Source organism: Pundamilia nyererei, unplaced genomic scaffold (assembly GCF_000239375.1).
Source record: "Pundamilia nyererei isolate P.nyererei 1_Seehausen unplaced genomic scaffold, PunNye1.0 scaffold00268, whole genome shotgun sequence".
NCBI lineage: Eukaryota > Metazoa > Chordata > Actinopteri > Cichliformes > Cichlidae > Pundamilia > Pundamilia nyererei.
The window spans coordinates 48,923-69,462 of NW_005187669.1; the positions used below are offsets into that span (position 1 = coordinate 48,923).

The 20,540-nt window shown below is 48.7% G+C and overlaps 3 protein-coding genes across 5 annotated transcripts in view; 1 reads left to right on the forward strand and 2 right to left on the reverse strand.

Moving 5' to 3' along the window:
- The window catches only part of vps52 (VPS52 subunit of GARP complex), a 12,169-nt gene extending 3,001 nt beyond the window's left edge, over nt 1–9,168 (forward strand). For both annotated transcript variants that reach the window (XM_005750296.1, XM_005750297.1), the window contains exons 4-20: nt 127–202; nt 305–372; nt 894–1,069; nt 1,240–1,390; nt 1,639–1,739; nt 2,346–2,478; nt 2,577–2,634; nt 2,754–2,887; nt 3,470–3,625; nt 4,130–4,248; nt 4,427–4,550; nt 4,717–4,812; nt 4,942–5,049; nt 5,195–5,260; nt 6,255–6,366; nt 6,927–7,045; nt 7,791–9,168. In XM_005750296.1, coding sequence (XP_005750353.1) covers nt 127–202; nt 305–372; nt 894–1,069; nt 1,240–1,390; nt 1,639–1,739; nt 2,346–2,478; nt 2,577–2,634; nt 2,754–2,887; nt 3,470–3,625; nt 4,130–4,248; nt 4,427–4,550; nt 4,717–4,812; nt 4,942–5,049; nt 5,195–5,260; nt 6,255–6,366; nt 6,927–7,045; nt 7,791–7,937 — 1,944 coding nt within the window. In that variant the 3' untranslated portion in view covers nt 7,938–9,168. The remainder of the gene's footprint in view (nt 1–126; nt 203–304; nt 373–893; nt 1,070–1,239; nt 1,391–1,638; nt 1,740–2,345; nt 2,479–2,576; nt 2,635–2,753; nt 2,888–3,469; nt 3,626–4,129; nt 4,249–4,426; nt 4,551–4,716; nt 4,813–4,941; nt 5,050–5,194; nt 5,261–6,254; nt 6,367–6,926; nt 7,046–7,790) is intronic.
- Nucleotides 9,169–9,679: 511 nt separating this feature from the next.
- LOC102199906 (uncharacterized) lies at nt 9,680–14,207 on the reverse strand. Of its 2 annotated transcripts, XM_005750300.2 has the most exons (8): nt 13,924–14,207; nt 13,556–13,709; nt 12,840–12,883; nt 12,392–12,751; nt 12,203–12,293; nt 11,563–11,741; nt 11,033–11,086; nt 9,680–10,925 (listed from the first exon to the last, which is right to left on the reverse strand). In XM_005750300.2, the coding sequence occupies exons 2-8, from the start codon at nt 13,579–13,581 to the stop codon at nt 10,843–10,845; spliced, it is 837 nt and encodes a 278-aa protein (XP_005750357.1). In that variant the 5' UTR covers nt 13,582–13,709; nt 13,924–14,207; the 3' UTR covers nt 9,680–10,842. The 2 variants fall into 2 exon arrangements, with proteins under 2 accessions (XP_005750357.1, XP_005750358.1); XM_005750301.2 differs by lacking the exons at nt 13,556–13,709; nt 13,924–14,207 and adding an exon at nt 13,034–13,184.
- A 4,674-nt stretch (nt 14,208–18,881) lies between these two features.
- Nucleotides 18,882–20,540, reverse strand: part of LOC102200810 (uncharacterized) — a 3,275-nt gene continuing 1,616 nt past the window's right edge. The window contains exon 2 of the mRNA XM_005750304.2: nt 18,882–20,457. Within this exon, the coding sequence (XP_005750361.1) occupies nt 19,954–20,457 (504 nt within the window). The 3' untranslated portion in view covers nt 18,882–19,953. The remainder of the gene's footprint in view (nt 20,458–20,540) is intronic.

Below are 20,540 nucleotides of genomic sequence, written 5' to 3' on the forward strand. Positions count from 1 at the left end.
TGACGCTTTTAATGTGAAGGGATTTGTTACTTTTGTTTTGAAAGGTTCTATAAAATAATTATTACTCTACACTTCCTCTTTCAAAGCTCAGATAATACATTTCAGTTTCCTCCCGTCGGTTTTCAGGGTGTCGACCTCCGTCAGTACTCCAAACAGGTGGAGGCAGAGCTGCAGAGGATTGAACAAGCCTCCATCAAAGACTGTATCCTTCACAGCTCCCAGTTTGAATACCTTCACCTAATAATGTATAACCACACACTAACACCCGTCACTGATGATGTTTTCCTGAGCGCTCATCGTGCAGACATCAAAGAGAGTCAGAACATCGCCCTGCTGCACAACCAGATCACTGCCTGTGACTCCATCCTGGAGGTGAGACGACTGAGACAGACAGAAAATAATCATGTGTGACATTTATACAGAAAACTCTTGCTGGGATGGAGTCTTGTGGATATTTGAGAGTGATTCGAGTTTTCTGTGAAGGAGTCGAGACGCGTTTTGTTTCCCTGTCACATCTTCTGAGCTGAGTTCTCACAGAAGCGTCAGCAGAAGAACACGTCTTCACTGTGCAGCTGTGCAGAGGCGGGACAGATGTACCTGAGAGACCCCTTCCTGTCATTCTGCACCCTTACTTCAGTTTTCTGCACACAAGCTTAAAGTAACAAAGGCGCTTTACGTCACAGTGTGCTCACTAAAAGCAGCACGGCTGCTGTGGTTACTCGTCGCTCTGCATCAGAGCGGATTCTTTTCCGTCCTCGGTGCTCAGTTAAGTTTTTAGGTGGGTCCAGTTCAAGTGGGAAAGTGAGAGGCGGGCACTTTTTCAAACTGTCATGGGAGCGCTGTCCTCTTGTTAAAGCAGATTCAGTCTAACCTCACGGCTGTGTGTCTCTCAGCGTATGGAGGGCATGCTGAGCGGCTTCCAGAGCGACCTGTCCTCCATCAGCAGTGAGATCCAGACCCTGCAGCAGCAGTCGGTCAGCATGAACGTGCGGCTGAAGAACCGGCAGGCCGTGCGCAGCCACCTCAGCCAGCTGGTGGATGAGCTGGTGGTGCCCGGGGCCATGATCTCGTAGGTTTGACGGCTGTCGCCGCAAAGAAAAAGTGTCTGTATCGTAATGAGTGATTTGTTGGATGGCGCTCAGTTTGCAGAGACCTCAGAGTTGTTCCTGATGGATTAACCAGCCATCAGTGGTTTGTGGTGATTGCATGACTTAATCTGCTGGTCGTGTGTGTTGGCAGCACCATCCTGGACAGTCCTGTGACGGAGCAGGAGTTTCTGGAGCAGCTCCACGAGCTCAACACTAAGATCAACTTTGCCAAAGAGCTGAGCTTCAGAGAGACGCTGGCTTGCTCCGACATCCAGGACATCGTGGACCGCCTCAAACTCAAGGTGAGAGACGGGCGGGAGGAAAGTTCCCGACTCTTTGGAATCACGTTTACAGTTAAAGTCCATAACAAACAGGAAATGAGAGGAAGTCCTCATTAATAAGCCAGAAACCTGCTGAGCTGCTCTCCTGAGCTCTTTCAGGCAGAGCGCTTAATGTACCCGCGCCACACGAAGGCGTTTAACTCGTTCCTCTGCCTACTTATCAGGTTTTATATCTTTGTGCTTACATCCACACTCTCTGTTCTCCTCAGGCCGTGTCAAAGATCAGAGAGTTCATTCTTCAGAAGATTTACTCCTTCAGGAAACCGATGACCAACTACCAGATCCCACAGAACACTCTGCTGAAGTACCGGTGAGCACAGCTGAGCTTCTGCACATTTCTGACATAAATCTGAGCGTTCGGGTCCACTCACAGTCTGCATTACGCTGAACCTACAGACGTCTTTTCTTTGTTGCTTCTGTCCATTTAAAGAGCAAGAAGTCCATTTTTACACCCGAGGAACTGAAACGTCTTTAAAAGCACTCGTTTCTGTTCCGCTCCTCGTTTGTCACGTGACGCAGAATCCTGAGCGCCGCATGGTTCACGGGGCGGATCCAGGTGAAGTCTGTGCCGAGACTCCTCTGTATCCTCAGCTGTATTTACCAACACTACACTTAGTTTTGTTTCTATTGATTTGAATTATTCGATATGTTGGACTGTTGATAAGTCTGCGCACACGTCTGCGTTAGTTTTTTATTTGAGGTGAGCTTTTAAACTTAAAGGTGGACGTAGTCACGGCGACGTCACTCGCTGACATCACGTTTCCACCTTCTGTTTCCTGACCTGGAAGCTCCACCCATCTTTTTACCGTCTGTTTGTTATTTTTTTGTTGTGTTGAACTTGTTTTTAATTGTGCGTTAGAAATAACTGGACACAAAGTGAAGAAGCTGATCGATGCTGTTGTTGTTTTCACTGCAGGTTCTTCTACCAGTTCCTTCTGGCCAATGAGAGAACGGTCGCCAAGGAGATCAGAGACGAGTACGTGGACACCATGAGCAAGATTTACTACAGTTACTTCAAGTCGTACAGCGGCAGGCTGCTCAAAGTGCAGGTGGGTGAGCGGCGGGGTCGCGCCCTCGCTGTGTTTGTGTCGACGTGGCTGCACGCCGTCTTCGTGTGGATAACAGCTGATGTTTGCGTGTCCCGCAGTACGAGGAGGTGGCAGACAAAGACGACCTGATGGGAGTCGAGGACACAGCCAAGAAAGATATCCTTCACGGTCTGTTGTTTGTGTCACGCCTGCTCACCGTGTGCGCGGCGCTCGGGCGCTCTGACGCCTGCTTCACATTTTCAGACTGTTTGAGGCTCCTTGACTCGCCGCTGCAGGTTTCTTCTCCAAACCGTCTCTGAAGAGCAGGAACACCATCTTCACTCTGGGCCAGAGGGGGGCCATCCTGAGCCCGGCCGAGCTGGAGGGGCCCATCCTGGTCCCGCACACGGCTCAGAGAGGAGACAGCAGGGTGAGAGACGGCGCTGCCGCAGATCGAGCTGCTCAACCCAAACGCGTCCTGCGGATCTGCCATTTACAAGAAAATAAAATTCCCTGTGAACAAACCAGCGTCTGTAGCACGAGACACGCCCCCTTCAGGACAAACAGGATGCACGTCCTCGCTTTTAATGAGACGGGAATGATTTTAGGATCCAGTTTAAATTCCAGCTGAGCTCCGTTGCTCAGCGCTGACATCTTGTGGCAGATTATGAGATTTTTAATTTTCACTGCAGTTTGGGAGCAGTGACATAGACACAGACGGAAACAGCTGCAGAGGTCTGCAGTCTTTGTAGTCAGCTGAAGGGGGCGTCCTTTAAGGGCGTGTCCACTCTGTGATTGACAGGTTGTTGCCATAGAAATGTGTAGTTTTTGTTGTTGCGCTCAGCAAATTGTGTTTCAGACTCCGAGATGGCGACAGTCACAGCGCTGAACACGAGACTTCACAAACTAATGGGTGACATCACAGCGTGTCCATCGTTTAGCTACAGTCTGTGCAGCCGATCTGTGCCACCGAGGTCGTCTGAGGTCTAACTCTCCCTCTCGCTCTCCACAGTATCCCTATGAGACGCTGTTTCGCAGCCAGCACTACGCTCTGCTCGACAACGGCTGCAGAGAATACCTCTTCCTGTCTGACTTCTTCATGGTGGCTGGAAACTCCGCCCTCGACCTCTTCAACAGCATCATGGGAAAGACTCTCAGCATGTTCCTGGTGAGAACCCCGCCTCCTGTCAGAGCTGCAGGCTTCCCTCTCTTTCCTCTCCAGCAGAAACGTTTGTTTGGTCAATTCAAACCACATTTATTCTCCGACCTTGTCATAAACAGGCTTTGGATCACGAGCAGCGTGTTTTGTTTTGCTATCACTGATATTCAAAGCACTGATGTAACAGGACACGCTGGTAGAAACAGCTGTGTTCTCCGTGAGTTTGTCACTAAGCAGAATCCTCGGGTGATAAACTAAACACATGTTCAGCAGAGAGGAGGAACATGTTGAGTTTTGCTCTGCAATCTGCAAACATCTCAGTCCTGGAAATGCTGAAGAAATCCAGGTAAAAGGGAAGTGCATGCAGTGATGTTTTTAAGTGGAGCCACTGGTGTTCCTGGGGGTCACAGTTCAGCTTACATGGAACCAAACTTAAAGTCATAAAAACCAAAAAAGCTCCTGAGCGACAGTCGTGCAGCGCGTGTCAGCCCCGCTCTCTGTCTCCTCCTGCAGAAGAGCATGTCCACCTACGTGTCCGACTGCTACGACAGCATCGCCGTCTTCCTCTGCATCCACATCATCCTCCGGTTCAGAGCCATCACGGCCAAGAGGAACATCCCAGCTCTCGACAAGTCAGTCTCCTCCTCTGTTCCTGTAGTGTTGCTGTACTCTGACTCTTTCAGTGTCTCCACCTCCTCCCAATCCCACCATCTCCTGTTTAGCTGATAAGTGCTCGTGGTTACATCGGCCGGTGCAGAGAGGGAGGTGTTCAGATTGATGGAGGCTGATGGTGTTGGTGCTGTCTGTCAGGTACTGGGAGGCGGTGCTGGAGCTGCTGTGGCCGAGGTTTGAGCTCATTCTGGAGATGAACATCAGCAGCATCAGAAACACAGACCCTCAGAAACTGGGAGTACTGGACACCAGACCACACTACGTACGTACACACACTGCACATCACACAGCACTGTGTTTGCTGCACACTCCACTCACACGTGTGTGTGTGTGTGTGTGTGTGCGTGTGCGCGCGTGCGCGTGTGCGCGTGCGTGTGTGCGTGCGTGTGTGCGTGCGCGTGTGTGTGTGTGCGTGTGTGTGGTTTCAGATCACTCGCCGTTACGCAGAGTTTTCCTCAGCCATCGTCAGCATCAACCAGACGTTCCCCAACGAGAGGACCAACGCTCTGCTGGGACAGCTGCAGGTAACACGCACACACGCACACACGCGCGCACACACACGCGCACACACACACGCGCGCACACGCGCACACACGCACTCACACGCACAGACTGAATTTGTGTTCAGTGATTTGTTGTGATTCTGTCTCCAGATTGAGGTTGAAAACTTCGTGCTGAAGATGGCGGCAGAGTTCCCGTCGAGGAGAGATCAGCTCATCTTCCTCATCAACAACTACGACATGATGCTCAGCGTCCTCATGGTGAGCGCCACGACCAGCACCATCAACAGCACGACACGCCCCTCAGGATCTGTGCTGACGTGGGGAAAATATTCTGTTTATGGAAAAGAAAAGTTGGATTTCTGTGTGGCTGATGGTGCTGCTGGTGTTTCTCTGCTGTGTCCAGGAGAGGGCAGCAGACGACAGTAAAGAGGTGGAAGGCTTCCAGCAGCTGCTGCTGGCCAGAACTCAGGTAAATATGATCATCATCACCGTGGGTCACTCAGCTGTTTCACTCAGGTTTCTGATGTCATGCTTATGTCAGAAGGTTTTCATATTTCCCTTCTGCAAGTAATAACTTTGAATAGTTTTATGTCCCTCCTGTTTAAAGTGTCTGTGTGTCTGTGTCTGTGTCTGTGTGTGTGTGTGTGTGTGTGTGTGTGTGTGTGTTTCCTTTGGAAGCATCTTGTGAACACTGGCATTACTGAATAATAATTCACTTGCTGCTGACAGAGGACGTACGGAGCACGTTCTCAGTACTGCGTGCACAGCCTGTCACCCGATAGCGACATCTGCTGGATGCAGATATATTGCATGTGACAGTGGGGGAGGAGTCTGTGAGGGTGGAGCAGACGACACTGTGATGTGTAGCCAGAGTGGAGAGATGAGCATGCAGGTAGCAGAGGCAGAGAAGGTGGATGAGCTTAAATACCTGGGGTCAACTTTCCAAAGAGAGACGAAGAACAGAGTGCAGGTAGGGTGGAGCGGGTGGAGACGAGTGACAGAAGGAGCGCAGCAAGGGTGAGAGACTGTTTAAAGATGGTAGTGAGACCTGCTGTGGTGATTTGGAGACAGTGGAGGCCGAGCAGCAGAGGTTCAGATGTTCACTGAGAGTGAGAAGGATGGAGATGAGTCCATGAGAGGGACAGCTACGAGTCAGAGAGGCTGAGGTGGTCTGAGCATGTGCAGAGGAGGGAGGGAGGATATGATGGAGCTGCCAGGCAGGAGGAGACGAGGAGGACCTCAGAGGATGTAGTGCAGGAGGACATGCAGAGGGGTGGAGGTGGAGGCAGCAGGTGATCTGCTGTGGTGAAAATATTTTCACACTTTATAAACGTGCAACAGCTTAGGTCAGCGTGCACGTGAACGGCTGTTTTAAGCTTGAAAGTACTTTTACTAGATTTCTAAGTAACTTCGAACACTTTAGTTCCTGATCCTGCCGTCTTCCTTCCTCTCGTCCTCTGCAGGAGTTCATCGAGGAGATTCTCTCTCCGCCGTTCGGAGGGATGATCGCCTTTGTGAAGGAGGCCGAGGCGCTGATGGAGAAAGGGCAGCTGGACCGGCTGAAGAACGACGAAGGTGAGAAAATATCTTTACCTTTGCTGTGAAGGTTCAGGTGTGAGATGGTGTGTTGTGCTGTGCTGTGTTTGAAAGAGGATGTGAGTAAAGCTGTCGTCTGATTGGCCGATTCCTTTCTGGCTGTTATTTCTACAGTTAGCTCACCGTGATGTCAGAATCCGTAATGATGACGTGGCCGGATTAGATTCAGGAGTAAATCGAGCTGGTTATTCGTTTTGGTTTCCGCGTCATCGCCTGCGGCTGTCAGCGGCAGAGCGAGCGTGCTTCTCTCACCGCAGCCTTGGGTTTTGTTTTCCAGAGTAACCAGCAGCTTTATTTCCCTTTCAGTCTTTGTGCTTTCATGTCAGTCAGAGTCAGGTTCCCACTTCCTGTTCACCACGTCGTGTGTGCTCGCTGTGGTTCTTTGTTTTGTTTGACCAGCATGTTTGACAGGAAGCTGACCCCAGCAACACGATGGCGAGGAAACCGAGAGTCAGCATGCACACGGAAACTGAAACTTAACGTGTGTGTGTGCGTGTGTGTGTGTGTGTGTGTGCGTGTGCGTGTGCGTGTGTGTGCAGCTCGAATCACTCAGCTGGTTCGGGGGTTTTCCAGCACATGGAAACAGTCGGTGGAGGCGATGAGTCAGGACGTCATGAGGTCCTTCACCAACTTCAAAAATGGAACCAGCATCATCCAGGTGAGCCGGGCGGCAGGTGTGCCACACAGCCTCTGTGGGCTAACTGTGCCGTGACACCAGGTTTCCAAAGGGACAAAAACATACAAACTGGCTACAAAGTGACACAAAATTTAAAACAAAGATTTAAAACGACACAAAAGGTCCAAAAAGTGAGAAAATGTCTCCAAACGGATGCAAAACAGTGAAGAAAAATAAATGGTCAATAAAGTATAAAATAACCTGCAGAGTGTGTGAGAGTGAAACGAGACACACTAAACAATGTTAAAGAAGATTAAACTGAGAACAAAACATGCACATTTTCATATTTGAGAAGCAGAACTCATCAATAAAAACAGGAACAACGATGTCTGACTGCACATCACAGCAACATCAGTGCTAGAGTGGATCAGCCTGAGGGACACGCTGCGAGGCAGCGATCACAGCTGTGACACGCTATCATAAGTTCACAGTTCATGTTACTCTTCAGATTTTTGCCTCCTTCACCTCGATCACCAGCGGGATGCACGACCAACACAGCCGGGTTCTAATTCGCCGGCTCTCTGCTTCAGGCTCTGAGCGCGCTCGCATTAATAAGGCGTGTTTCATGCGCCCACACACAGCCTGACGCCTGCTTCAGACACAGTGGGGACACAAACCTGTGGTTCTAGTTCAGCTTCACAAGCTGAGAAGAAACGCGCTGTAAATGGTTTGAACTTCAGGTTATGTGTTTAGTTTTACTAACGTGAGTCACATCCTCCTTCCGCAGGGCGCCCTGACGCAGCTCATCCAGTACTACCACGGCTTCCACAAAGTCCTGAACCAGCCCACGTTCCGCAGCCTGGCCGTCCGCTCCGAGCTCATCAACCTCCACCACCTCATGGTGGAGGTCAAGAAGCACAAACCCAACTTCTAACGGGACGCCTTTGTCGGGGTCGGGGGTCAGAGAGCCGGCGAACGCACCGACGCTCCTGCGGGTGGAGGTGACGGTTCTCTGCAGCCGACCGCTGCTTCGTCTTCTTTTCTGTGAAGTTTGGAGTGTTAAAGACTTTTGTCTCCAGATGAAGGAGCCGTGTCGAAGGTCAGCGGAGGAGAGTGAATTTTAATTCCATGACTTTAAAAACTGTGAAGAAGCCAGTGAACCACGGACGCTCGGCCACGTTGCCCCTGTCAGGGAAACGTTTGGCCCTCCTGGCTCTACAGTGACTGTGGGGGTGTGCAGGGTTCTTTGGCTTCTGTTACAGCAACAGCAAAACTTCCAATTAAATGCTAATTCAACCTAATGTAAATGAATGTCTAATCACATTGAATGAAGAATAAAATGATGATCCCCGATAGAAGCGATGAAGGCCGTGCAGCTTTCAGTGACTGAGCTTCAGTTTGTGAGATGATCAATAATCTATCAGCTGTTTTGATTGGCTCGCTGCTCTAATCAGACGGGAGCACGTCTGTGGAACACGTTACTGAGACTGACGCTGAAAGGACAAAATGTTTGTTCAGCAGGTCCAGTGTTTAGACTCAAACCATCTCGCTCCGCCCACCGTCTCTGTGAGGCTCCGCCCACCAGCTTCATTAGAAAAACGACATTTAAACTAGATTAGCAGGTCTGCTTAGTTCAGTCTCAGCCTCCAGCCAGTGTGGAGCTGTGAAACACTGCAGTTCCTCCCACGACCACCAGAGGCCGACTCCCAGCAGTGAGCACCGTGTTACAGGTTTACAAAACTGTATTTTCTAACTCACCTGTTTAAACTGTAATTGATTAGGGGCGTGGCCTCTTTGACTGACAGGCAGCTGCTAACTGGACCTGTGCACCGTGTTTGCTTGTGCTGTGGCTCCATGCTTTGATCCAACAATCATATTTAAGCTTCGTCACATGATCCCACTCCATCTTTCATCTACAGTCTGAAAACATCAGCGCTGCCGGTGTTTCATAGAAGTGATCCATCACGCTAACACGATCTCGTTATATGCTGTACAATCTGGGGAATGGTGCGGTTTTATGGGAACTATTTTCAGTGGCGGATGAATCCACATGTGGTTCTCTGACAGTGTGGGAGAGTGTTTTAATAGATTTGTTGGTGAGGAGACAGTGTGTCGTGTTATTGATGTGAATCTGTGTGAAGTCTAACAATGAGAGTACAACACCAGTCTGTCTGTGCGCTTTATTTATTGTTGTTATTCACAAAGATCATCGTAATAATTTAAATGATTATAGTTCATGGAAAGCAGTCTGAATGTCACCAACACCACAACACAGCAAATACCACAGCGTCCTCAAACGCACCGCGGTGCGACCAGACCGATAACTGAAGCTCTCGGACATCGTTTGATTTAACTGCGTCTGACTGGATACAGAATCAAAGACTGTTTAAAGCGACGACCCAAAGCTACAGCGACCACATCGATAAAGGCTTCTAAGTGCAGAGAAGTGACGAGAAAAGGCTAAAGAAGATTAAAAGAACTTGAAATTATGAAAAATCATTAAAGTGTTTCTTGGTGGAAAACGATGAGGCTGGACGAAGCTCAGCACACCACAGACGCCCCTGAGCCCGAAACACCAGCTGATCTGTTCATCCACAGCGGGCGGCGTCTTTGTTGCCATGGTGATGTTGGACACGGGGCAACGAGCGATTAAAAAAAAAAAAAGTTTTGTTGCAAATGTAACGAGTTTTATTCTAAACGTAATACTTTCATTGAAAACGTTTTCATCTTCTCTGGATTTATCTGACTGATCTGCAGTGGCTCCGCCCTTTGTGCGCAGACACTCTTCTCACATAGATGAATCTGACAGTGCTTTTTGTCCATTTAGTACATTTAACAAAATATATCGTATATATTACATATATCTCTCTTTACATTCTTAACTGTTGAAATCCTCGGCCGGAGCAGTCACTTCCTCATAAGGCACCATTTCCAAAAGGTTAATGAGCTGCTGATGTGCTCCGCCCTCCGTCATCACACTTTGCCTCATTCATTTACCTCTTTATCACGGTGATCCCCCCCCCCCAATAAACTCTGACCCCTGGGCAGGAAAGTGCTGATTTCCCACGGTCAGTGAAGGAGACCCAAACATAAACGTTTCAGGTCATTTTCTGCTCGTCTTCTGAGTGTTTTAGAGCTCCGAGGACTTTTACAGTGTATGTGGTGGTGCTGTCATTACTAATGGGATCTGCAGATGCAGACGTTCACACGGAGCTGTTTGACTGTTTTGTGCGGAGAAGTTTTGGTGAAACAGGTCAGAGTTTCTCTGATTCGTTGACATGTTGTTTTGAATCTTTCACTCATTTTCCGAGCAAAATGAGTGAAACTGTTCCATCTGTGTCTCCGTTGGATCGGCAGTGGTTTCCGTGGTGACGAGGTCTGGTGCTTCTCTAGCACAGAGGTGATCACTTCACTGCAGGGGTCTCCATAATGAAATAAAGAGCTAAAAAGGCAAAGAGTCATGATGGAGGAGGATTTTCTCAAATCTGGCAACCTAAAAGGTGCCTTTTGTAAATGACGCCTTATCAGGATCGCAGCGCGGCTTATTTAGAAGTGAACAAACAGAGGCAGGCTGCAGGTTTCCATCCATCGTAGTGTCAATCTACACCTAAGAACAAACCTGCGTCGCAGTCTGAGCCGCGGCTGCGTTTCTACGAAGCCGGCCGATGATTGAGGGTCAAAAAATGAACACACTGTTTTCTTATCACACTCATTCTGAAGACCGGGCAACACACACACACACACACACACACACACACACACACACACACACACGTGACTGTCACCATCTGCTGCCTGTAATGTGCAGGAGTCACGTGTGCAGCTCGTGCAGAAGAAACTCAGAGAAGCTGAAGAGTTTGGAAACTCAGGACGAGAACCGCCAGGGTGAGAAGAGCTGAACAGCTGCTTTTGGCAGCAACATCTGGAAAGACATCAAAGTGGGAACACAGAGGGTTTTTTAATTTAATGTCCTTAAAAATCACTCTTCAGATGCCTGATTGATGGGCACCATGCAGGCGCTTTCCTCACCTGTGGGAACGTACTCCAGCTTCTCCTGGACTCTCCGGTCAGGACGGGCTTGTGCTGTGGGACAGACAGGTACATGTGATGATGATGCACACGATAGTTCCAGTAAAAGCACAGGTTAAACGGCTTCAGTTATTCTGTGTCGTCAGCTGACTCTGTTGGACGCTCGGGGCTCAACTTTCTCTATTTCTGGTTCTTCAGCAGAAACGCCGACGCGGTCCAAAAAAACCATTTCCTGTTTTAAGTTTGTAATTTAATTCTCCGTTTGCGGCAAAGCGGAGCGTTCCCACGCTTCGGTGTCGAGCGCTGTTAATCGTAGACGGCGCTGGTGCTCAGATTCACCGTGTGGACAAAACGCCCTGTGGCGTTCACACACAAGAGCTTCACGGTTTGAGTTTCCACAGCCGAGCAGCTCCTGTCAGTGCTTTTGTCCATACGACGTGCACTCAGCGACTCTCAGGAGTACAACCTGCAGTACTAACTCATTTAAAGTAATCTAGGTAATCCCATTTAAGATCAATCGATAGGCTCACCATCCACAGAGAGCTGCACGGTGCTGACGGCGAGGCCATGTTGGTCCAGGACTTTGTAGATTCCTTCATCTGATGGTTTTAACCTCTTCACCGTCAGCTGCTCGAGCAGCAGGTGTTTCTCCAGGCGCTGACTGTTGTTATCGCCCCTCATCCACAGGTCCGACCACGCCGAGTCGTTTCTGTGGAGAATGTAAATGCTGTCAGAACAAAAACGCCGCGTCGTCCTCAGAGTGCACAAGCAACAGCAACGCGATCAGTCTGCCCACAGAGCCACAAACGTCTGCCTCCCTGTAAGAAGATCTCCCCCGCCCTCCCCCTTGCATCCTGGCGCAGTGCATGCTCTGTGCAGCAGCACATCTGTGGGTTTATCCCAAAATGAAATCTGTCTGCCGTGAAAGTTTCTGCTTTGCACGAATCATTTTCCCCAAACGCCACATTCTGTCTCTGTCGGCACCAATTATAGGAGGAGTCAGAGCAGCCAGCAGCCTTTGATTCGAGACACAAACTGTCGTTTTATTAAGCAGTAGGCGAGCTTTTACATCAGCGGGGGAAATAAAGAGCTGAGGGGAGGAAGCGTGAGGGTGGGAGATGAACAAATCCACCACCAGCGTCTCCACCTGTCGGCAGGTGAGCAGCTCACCTGGCCTGGAAGACCACTCTGACTGAGTGACGGGTGTAGAGCTGCAGGATCATGTCCTCGCCCGGCTGATGGAACTGAGAGGATTTATGATCTGAAACAAAAGAGCCATCAATGAACAGATGAAATACTCCAGGAACGACATCAGAAGGAGACTGCCGAGACTCCAAGGAGACGATGTCAAACACTAACCGCCCACAAGCAGCCTGACGCCCTGAATGAAGACCCGAGTTCTTGCGGACCTCTTTCCATCCACCACCATGAAGCTGTCGTAGCGCCCCGTGTCTCCGAGCTGAACGTCGCTGATGATCAGGGAACAATTCCCCGACCCCAGCTTCTCCTCGGGCACCCTCACCCGGCCCTCAAACTCCGGCGCCTGCCACTTCTCGTCCCCGCGCTGTTCGAACACCGTGTCGGACAAGGTCACCCACTGGACGTGGCAGACGGGCAGAGCCGCCTCACCCAGGTGGGACTTCCAGCTGCAGGGAAGGATCGCCTGGTCCCCCGCCATGTAGGAGATGGACAGCATGGCGGAGGAAAGAGAAGAGGAGTCTGCAGAAAGAAACACAGCAAGAACATCCTGTGAACAGGGACGTGGGATTGACCAGTTCTGACCTCAGAGTGTGACGCTGATACTCACCAACTAAAGCTCCGGTGTGGAGACACAGCATGAGTATGAAAAACCTAAAGAAACACAAGAAAATACGTCATAACGGGGTTAGACGATCAGCTTATTTTCAAATAAAAATTTTATTTGTCACACACACAACCATACACAGTATGACATGGGGGTGAAATTTCATATTCAATATTCATGAGGCTCTCTTTATTCACCTTAAATGGTCATTAGAAACACACTAGAAACACATTAGAGAGAAGTCCACGTGCCATACGCTTCCTGTCTTATAACGCCTATCATGTGGAATCTGTCCAGCCAGCTGTTTGTAGCGGTCCTGCCTGTGAGCTGCAGTGAAACTTAACTCTGACCAGCGCTCAGAAACGAAACTCAGCTTCCACATGATCCAGGCAAAGTTTCATTTCTACCCACGGACTCGTTTCCTCAGTAACGAAACTGCCATGCGCAGCGATCTCCCTGCAGGTCCCGCCCTGCAGGTCCGCAGCATCATCATCATCACCATTAATAATAATAGTAATAATAATAATAATAATAATAACAATAATAATCATATTTTATGGTTATTTCTCCTGCAGTCTGAATTCACTCATCCTTTCATATCCGAATAACAACATGTTTAGATATTAACCTGCATGTTTGCTGAATAAAAATTAAATTAAATAAATAATAAAATAAACAGGAGCAGCTGTTGCTCAGACCGGAAGTGCAGTGTGTCGTACCGGAGCCGCTCGGTGACCGTTTTCATGATGTCCGCTTCGTGGAAACTGCTCAGTCTTCTTCTCCGTCCCCCGCGTGCGGTTTCTCCACTCTGTTTACTCTCGGCTCCTCTGACGGCTTATCAACCCAGCGCGTGCGTTTCGATTTCCTGCGAACCTGTCAAATTAAAAGCACGGAATCAGATTCAGTGCCGAGTGCCGTTCTTCATCATCATCATCATCATTATAGCATTGTCGCTGCTAGTTCACATTTTGTGAAAAACGCTGTAAAAAGCGGAGAAAAGAAGATTATCCGATTCATATTGTCACTGGGCTTTTATTTTGAAGCAACCGTGAGCTGCGGCGCGGAGCTCTGCAGAAACGAAACTTACCGGCTCAGCTGAGCGGAGCGCGTGAAGCTGCTGACGCCTCGGCGTGAGTTCGCGGGAACAGCGCGTGCCTTCCGTTTAGCGCTCCAGCAGAAGTGTTGGTGGTCTCTGCTGCTGCTCAGTCAAGTCCCGCTCACTTCCCCGTCCCACATTAAAACCCTTTGCGCCGTCAGTCTGTGTGTCAGTCTGTGTGTCAGTCTGTGTGTCTGTGAGCGTCAGCTCCTCGCGCTGCAGACAGCTCGTGCAGCACACCTGGAGAAAACTGATCTGTATTTAAATGATGGCGGGTGTCACGTGGATCCTGACCGTTCTGTGTGAGTTTTATTTCATTTATGTTTGTTTTTATCTCGATTTCTGTGCAGGACTCCCTCTCAGAATGGCTGCGGGATTCCAGGTGTGTCATTGAGTCTCCGGGTCAGGATGCAGACCTTCCAGGGCCCGAGGGATCCGGGTCTCCTGCAGGTGTTTGTTGTGTTTCTGCTCGTTAGTTTGTCTCATGATGATCGCGTGTTTACGTTCAAGTGACCAGTGAAAGTCGGGACACGCCCCACACTGAGGGAGCAGAGTGTTGCAGGCTGACCTCGGTCCCTGACCCCGGTGCAGACCCGAGGCCTGCTGGGTGTCCTGGGACTCACCCCTCCCTGTAGCTGGACGCGTTTTTCTTTCACTTCTCTTTACCGAGAAATTACAAGTTTCACAAGTTTCAGATTTGCTCTTGTTCTTTTTAAGGCTTTGTCCAACAACAACAACAACAACAACAATAACAATAATACTAAGACTCGGGTATGTTGGAAGGGGATCTGTTTTCATTTCTCTGGATTAATCATCCTGTTGTCGCCCAGTGTTCGATAACCTGATGGTGTTTTTGATTTTTTGGTTTTTCAGATTTTAGCATTGAAAAAAATCTTAAACTATAGTTGGATATTGTAAATCTAACTATTGTGATATTATAAATTATTTACAATATCACAATAGTTAGATTTACAATATATATAGAGGAAAGTATGCTCATATTAATGATAATAAGGTACTGAAAATATGTATAATTATTATTGTTATAGTAATATTAAGAAAGTCCTACTAATACTTGTGTCTGCAGTCTTCTTGTTTTTATTTTGTGATAAATTATTTCTATGAATGTTTGTTTCTATTTCCACTTTAGTTTTTGTTGGGCAGCATTTCAGACTTTGATGGATTTTCGTATTTAAAGTCACTGATGTTTTATTGGACATTAACAGCATCATTCAGCATCTTTTCGTGGCTTAAAGCTGCTGATGAGACTTTGTGAATTATGAAAAATTGTGCTTTTTATTTTTATTATTTTATATTATCCATATTATTATTTTTATAACGAAACCTGTTTATCTGGAGTAATGTGTACATCTTTAGGGGCTGGACGGTTATTTTCTGTCTGATAATATAACTTCAGATCAATTTTAGTCTGACAAAAAATGTTTTTGTAATAAAAAAGATTTCTAAAGCTGTGGGTGTGCACAGCAGTCGCAGCAGTTTCCATGCTGATCACGACCCTCAGCCTGACTCATTGTGAGCATGTGCAGTAAACTTAACAGTATTAATGGGGAAATGATTTCTCTGTGGAAAACCATGAAGCAGGAACTGTGAGCTCTATCGAGCTGTGGAGCGCACACCTGTGACCTGTTGTGTTTTCTGTGATATGAAGGAGCCTTCAGGTGCACGCCGTCCTGACCTGTGCTCACTCCTCAAGTGCTGCGGGATGTCACCTGGCTTCAGCCTCACCTGTTCACAGCTCCACCCTGGTGGTGCCGGTGGGCCACAACGTCTCTCTACTCTGTAACATGACGCACAAATATGAGATCACCTGGTACCTGCTGCGCTCAGAGCAGCTGCAGCCTCTGTTAACTGTTAAAGAGGGGAAGTTAAAAGGGCCGGACACCACTGACCATCACACAAACAACCATCGCATGAAGTGTGACGGGACGCTGCAGACCGGCCTGGTCAGCCTGGAGATCCAGGAGGTGGAGGAGGAGGATGCTGGGCTGTACTTCTGCATCGGGAGGTTTGCAGATAAGATGCACGTTAACAGAGGAATTCAGCTGACTGTGGACGGTAAGACGATCAGACGTTTCTGCTGTCAGCTCGAGCTGAGCTCAGAAACGTTTTAAACAGCAGGAACATTTCACGATACACGATGAAGATGTAAGATTTCCTTTTTCAGATGTTCGTCCAGGCTGTCAGACTTGGTCAGGAGGCTGAAAGATTTAAAATCATTTTCTGGATTTTCTAAAACAGTTTTGAGACTATCTGATCATAAATGTTTACATGTTGAGTTGAGGATGACTATGGAAACAGATCAGTGGAACATGAAAGTGAGGCCGTGACCGTGGATTCTTTCTTTAAAACGATTTATGAACACTTCCCAGGAAGTATGACTTCTGGCTCACAGGAGCAGATATCAAGCGTGGACCTGTAGGCGGCGCCAGTCAGTAAGCGTTATGACCTCCTGATCTCTTATAGAGCTCCAGCTGGATGTTTCTGTTTGCAGCATGTGCAGCTGTCCGGGCTGCGTTCACAGCTGGGGATTAGATCACAAACTTCTTTTGTCTTCACTGAGTTTTTCCGTCAGTCGGCGTCTCTGTGTCTCAGTCACTCGTTAGGCTACAGCGAGCTTCAGTTCTTGGCATCGATCCTCCGGGTCTGTGGACCTGTGCTGCACTCAGCCCCCACCTTCTTCAGATCAAACAAAATCAATGTGAAACGTGTGCGCTGCATGTGTGCGCTGCATGTGTGCGCTGCATGTGTGCGCTGCATGTGTGCGCTGCATGTGTGCTGATTGTGTTTTAAAGACACTAACAAAAGTTTCTATCCAAAGTCACCCAGCCTGTTTCTTTACTGTGAAAAAGTTGTGACACATAAACCAGTGCTGGATAGTTTTCATCATGATCACACTCTTAAAGTAACAAACGGGGTTAACTTAAAATATTTAGAATACTTCCAATAAACTACAGTTTGCATTCAGAAAAAACAAACCATCAGATCAATGCTGGCACGTTTCCTCTCAGAGCAGCTAAAGACGTGAAACTGTCGAGGCTCAAGTTTCCAATAACTCCATAAATAAAAGCTCGTTCATCACAAACCAGCACAAACGTTTGAGTTGTGAAGAAGGTGGGGACCGTTCCTGTGTCTAAAAGTGGAAACGTGGACACGTTCAAAGACGCAGACTTGTTTCCGACCACGAACGCACCGATTTTACTCGAAATAAACAAACTGCAGCAGTTTTTTGCCGCATGGATCAGAAGAAAACTTGATGTTGACAAAGTTTGAAAGGTGCAGTAGGATTTCTGTTCTAGGATGTTTGTGTTGTTGATCAGCTGATGGGACAGCAAGCTGCCCCCCCCAGCAGAACGGAGGCAGGGGGCCCCTCGGGGGCCCCGGGGCCAGGGCTCTCTGCGTTCCATGAACTGACATTTTGTGACAAACATGCTACACGTCACACACGTGTGGAAAAACGAGTGGGGTGAGTCGTCACCCCCCCTGAATCTTGTCACCGCGCGTCCACGCGTCTGCAGCCGAGCAGCTGAACACGAACACACGGCGGTTTCCGTGTGCGTGCTGACACCTTTAATAGTTTGTGTCGTTGGAACGAAGGAGTGAAAGAAACTGCAGTGAGACGTCACATCAGGATGTACTGTGAAATAAAAGTACATGTTCTATTCTATGTTTATTCTATTGATCTGAGTTTTTACGTATTTAATTGTTTTGAGTTTGATATTTTTATGTATTGTCTCTTGATAGTCGGGCGCTCAGCTGAGCGTCACTCGTGGTTGGTTTTATCACAGGAGAAGCTTTAATGTTCTCTCTATGAAACGCCACCAAGGCCTCTTTAGGATTTCCCGCTGACCTGTAAAGACGAGTCTCCGCCCCCACGGCACCGCCGCAGCTCATTTTTCCTCCAGTTATGAGTTTCCTGTAACCAGTGTGAAACCTTTCAAACCCACACAGGGAGCCGGTGTGTGGGTTTATACGGCTGGCACAACGATGTGAAAAGAAGCAGAATAAATGATGGTGTGTGTGATTGTGTGTTTGCAGGAGGTGCCGGGCGGTCGTCCACAGACCGGATGAGGCAGCCGTGTTTGAGTCTGGGGCTCTGCCTTCTGCCGGCGCTGCTCGCCTTCTGCGTCGTCTGCGTGGCTGGATGCTACCTGTGGTCAGGTGTGTTTCACGTGTCCTGTAATGCTTCCTCAGCTCAGCCGTGGCACGTTTGTCAAGCTCAGTTTATCTGAGGTCAAAGTTCAGGTGGGATTGTTGCGCTTTTACTTGGAGCTGCGCTGCCCTCTGGTGGTGGGCAGGAGTTACAGCACTCTGCCCATAAAACAGTTCACACTGAGTCTGCAGGTAATGAACAAACATATCAGCAGCGTGCGGTAATGAAGCGCCTTCATTCATGATGTGATGTGAGTCTAACTTCCTGTCTACGTTCAAAGGTGCGTATATGAATATCACAGGTTTGTTGTATGTCGGGACACGAGTCTGTGGAGTCGGACAAACACGATGCTTCCACAGGTGTTTGCAGTACTGACACAAATGCAGTGTTTAAATGTCACGCTAACAGCGTCGCAGTGGTTCTGATTAGGATGCAGATGGAGAGCTAATAACAAATCCTGCAGAATGAAACCTAACTGAAGCTTAAAAATGAAAACGATGTGTGGCAGCTGTGTAGGTCAGGTGTGTGATCGCGGTGACAGCGTCCTGCGTGAACAGCTTTTACCAGCTCGGTCAAACAAACACTTTTGTTCTGGAAGGATCCACGAGTGTGGGTCTCTTTATTTAAAGGGAAAGCTGTTAAACTTCAGTTAATCATTTTTCACGTTTCCAGACCCTCCAGGCGTCTTTGCCAGGCCGATTCTGGGCCCCGGCCCTTATGTTTGACACCCCTGGTTTTCAGATTTATAAATATCATAAAAAGAGGCTTCACACACAGATGAGTGCACTCTGTTTAATTCCATTCAAGCAAATCAAATTCACATGTACAAGGAAAACATCTGTTCTCACAGCTGGTGGCAGCGTGGAGACCCCACACAAGCTCAATATAAGAGATTCTTTAGCATTTCCATTCTTACATTTGAAACGATGCCATGAAAAACATCAGACCTGTGGCGTCACACCTCACAGCAACATTTTCAAATAAGAACAACACTGAAGCAAAATCATCTCCTTCTCTGACACATGAAAGAAAAGAGTGGATCCAGTGCTGCTGATCAGACAGGAAGGAAAACAGGACGAGAATTCAATCTAACGCCACTTTCAGCGTCTCTGCAGACGACCCTCAGCCTGTACTGGAAACACACCTGGATGTAGCTCTGAAGCCTGCAGTCGTTGCTGGGACCAGCAGGGGGCAGCAGCTGTCAGTGTTTCATGGTAACTGTGACAATAACGATCTATCGTCTCTTAGACTGCAGCGAGCAACTTATCCTGAGCTCATTAGTCTCAAGTCTTATTAAAAATAACAACGTGAAGTTTAATTAGTAAAAGCTTAAAGCCGGTGTGCGCTCACCTGTGACTGACGGGGTCTGCCCTCTGACCCCGCCTCACTATCGAGGCTTAAAAACTAGGAATGTGAAGAAGTTTGGGACTCAGAGGTCTGACCTCCAACTCTGACACCGAGCGAAAGGATCGCAGCGTGAGGCAGGACGCCGCTAACCGCGCTGCACGCTTCCCTCCTGTGTTTGAGATGAAGGCCTATTTATGGGTGGTTTGGATGTAAAGTTGTGATTGGAGCTGTGAGGAGACTGAAAGGCAGCGCGGATCAGCGAGCTTTGATCAGACGGTCGTATTTTTACTAAACTGTGAGGATAAAGAGACGATACTGGTTTATTATCCCACACCCTCCCAATAAAGAGCTTTCAGGAGCTCGTCCTGCCACGAGCGCGGAGCAAGCATAAGATAAGATACCTTTATTAGTCCCACCGTTGGGAATTTGAAGCATGTTCTCAGTTTTTTGTTAACGATGTGAAAATCCTGAAGCTGAAGTGACGGCAGGTCGTTCCAGCTGCATCACACCTGCTTCAGCAGCAGCCCGTACGGGCGGATGGACTCCTGCACGATGGCCCTCACCCTCACGTCGCTGCTGTCCTCGGGGATGTACACCACCCAGACGTCTTGCCTCTGGCACGACTTCCTTTTTTCCGGGTTTATGCGGTTCTGGAGGACCACCTGGTACGTCTTCCCGTCCACTCTGGACTTGAACTTCTTGCAGTACTTCTCTGCGATCCTGATGTCCGGCGTGGAGTACACCCCTCGGCCCTTCGTCCCTTCTGTTAACAAAGAGGCGGCGGCGGCATCCAGAAACTGTGGCTGGTCGTCGGGCTTGCCGCCGTGGGTCAGGATGAGGGAGCCGTCCATGTCTTTCCCCTGGTAGGACACGGGCCAGGCGTCCTGCCCCGTCCCCAGCCACTTGTCCCCGTCGCTGTACTTCTGCACGACCCGCAGGGCGGCGCGGTTCCACCCGCAGGGGCGGATGTACTGCTCGTTACCACGCGTGAACTTCTTATCTCCATCCTGGAAGTGAACAGAGGGGTCAAAGGTCAAAGAGCTGAGTCTCAAACTCTCTCACACACACACACTCACACACACACACACAC

Excerpts from the sequence above, each read along its gene's own strand:
- LOC102199906 (XM_005750300.2), bottom strand. The coding sequence starts at position 13,581 with ATGAAAACGGTCACCGAGCGGCTCCG. Across the intron at positions 12,884-13,555 it reads ACGGTCACCGAGCGGCTCCG|GTTTTTCATACTCATGCTGT; the intron begins GTACGACACACT and ends GTGTTTCTTTAG. Across the intron at positions 10,926-11,032 it reads GCTGGAGTACGTTCCCACAG|ATGTTGCTGCCAAAAGCAGC; the intron begins GTGAGGAAAGCG and ends ATGTCTTTCCAG.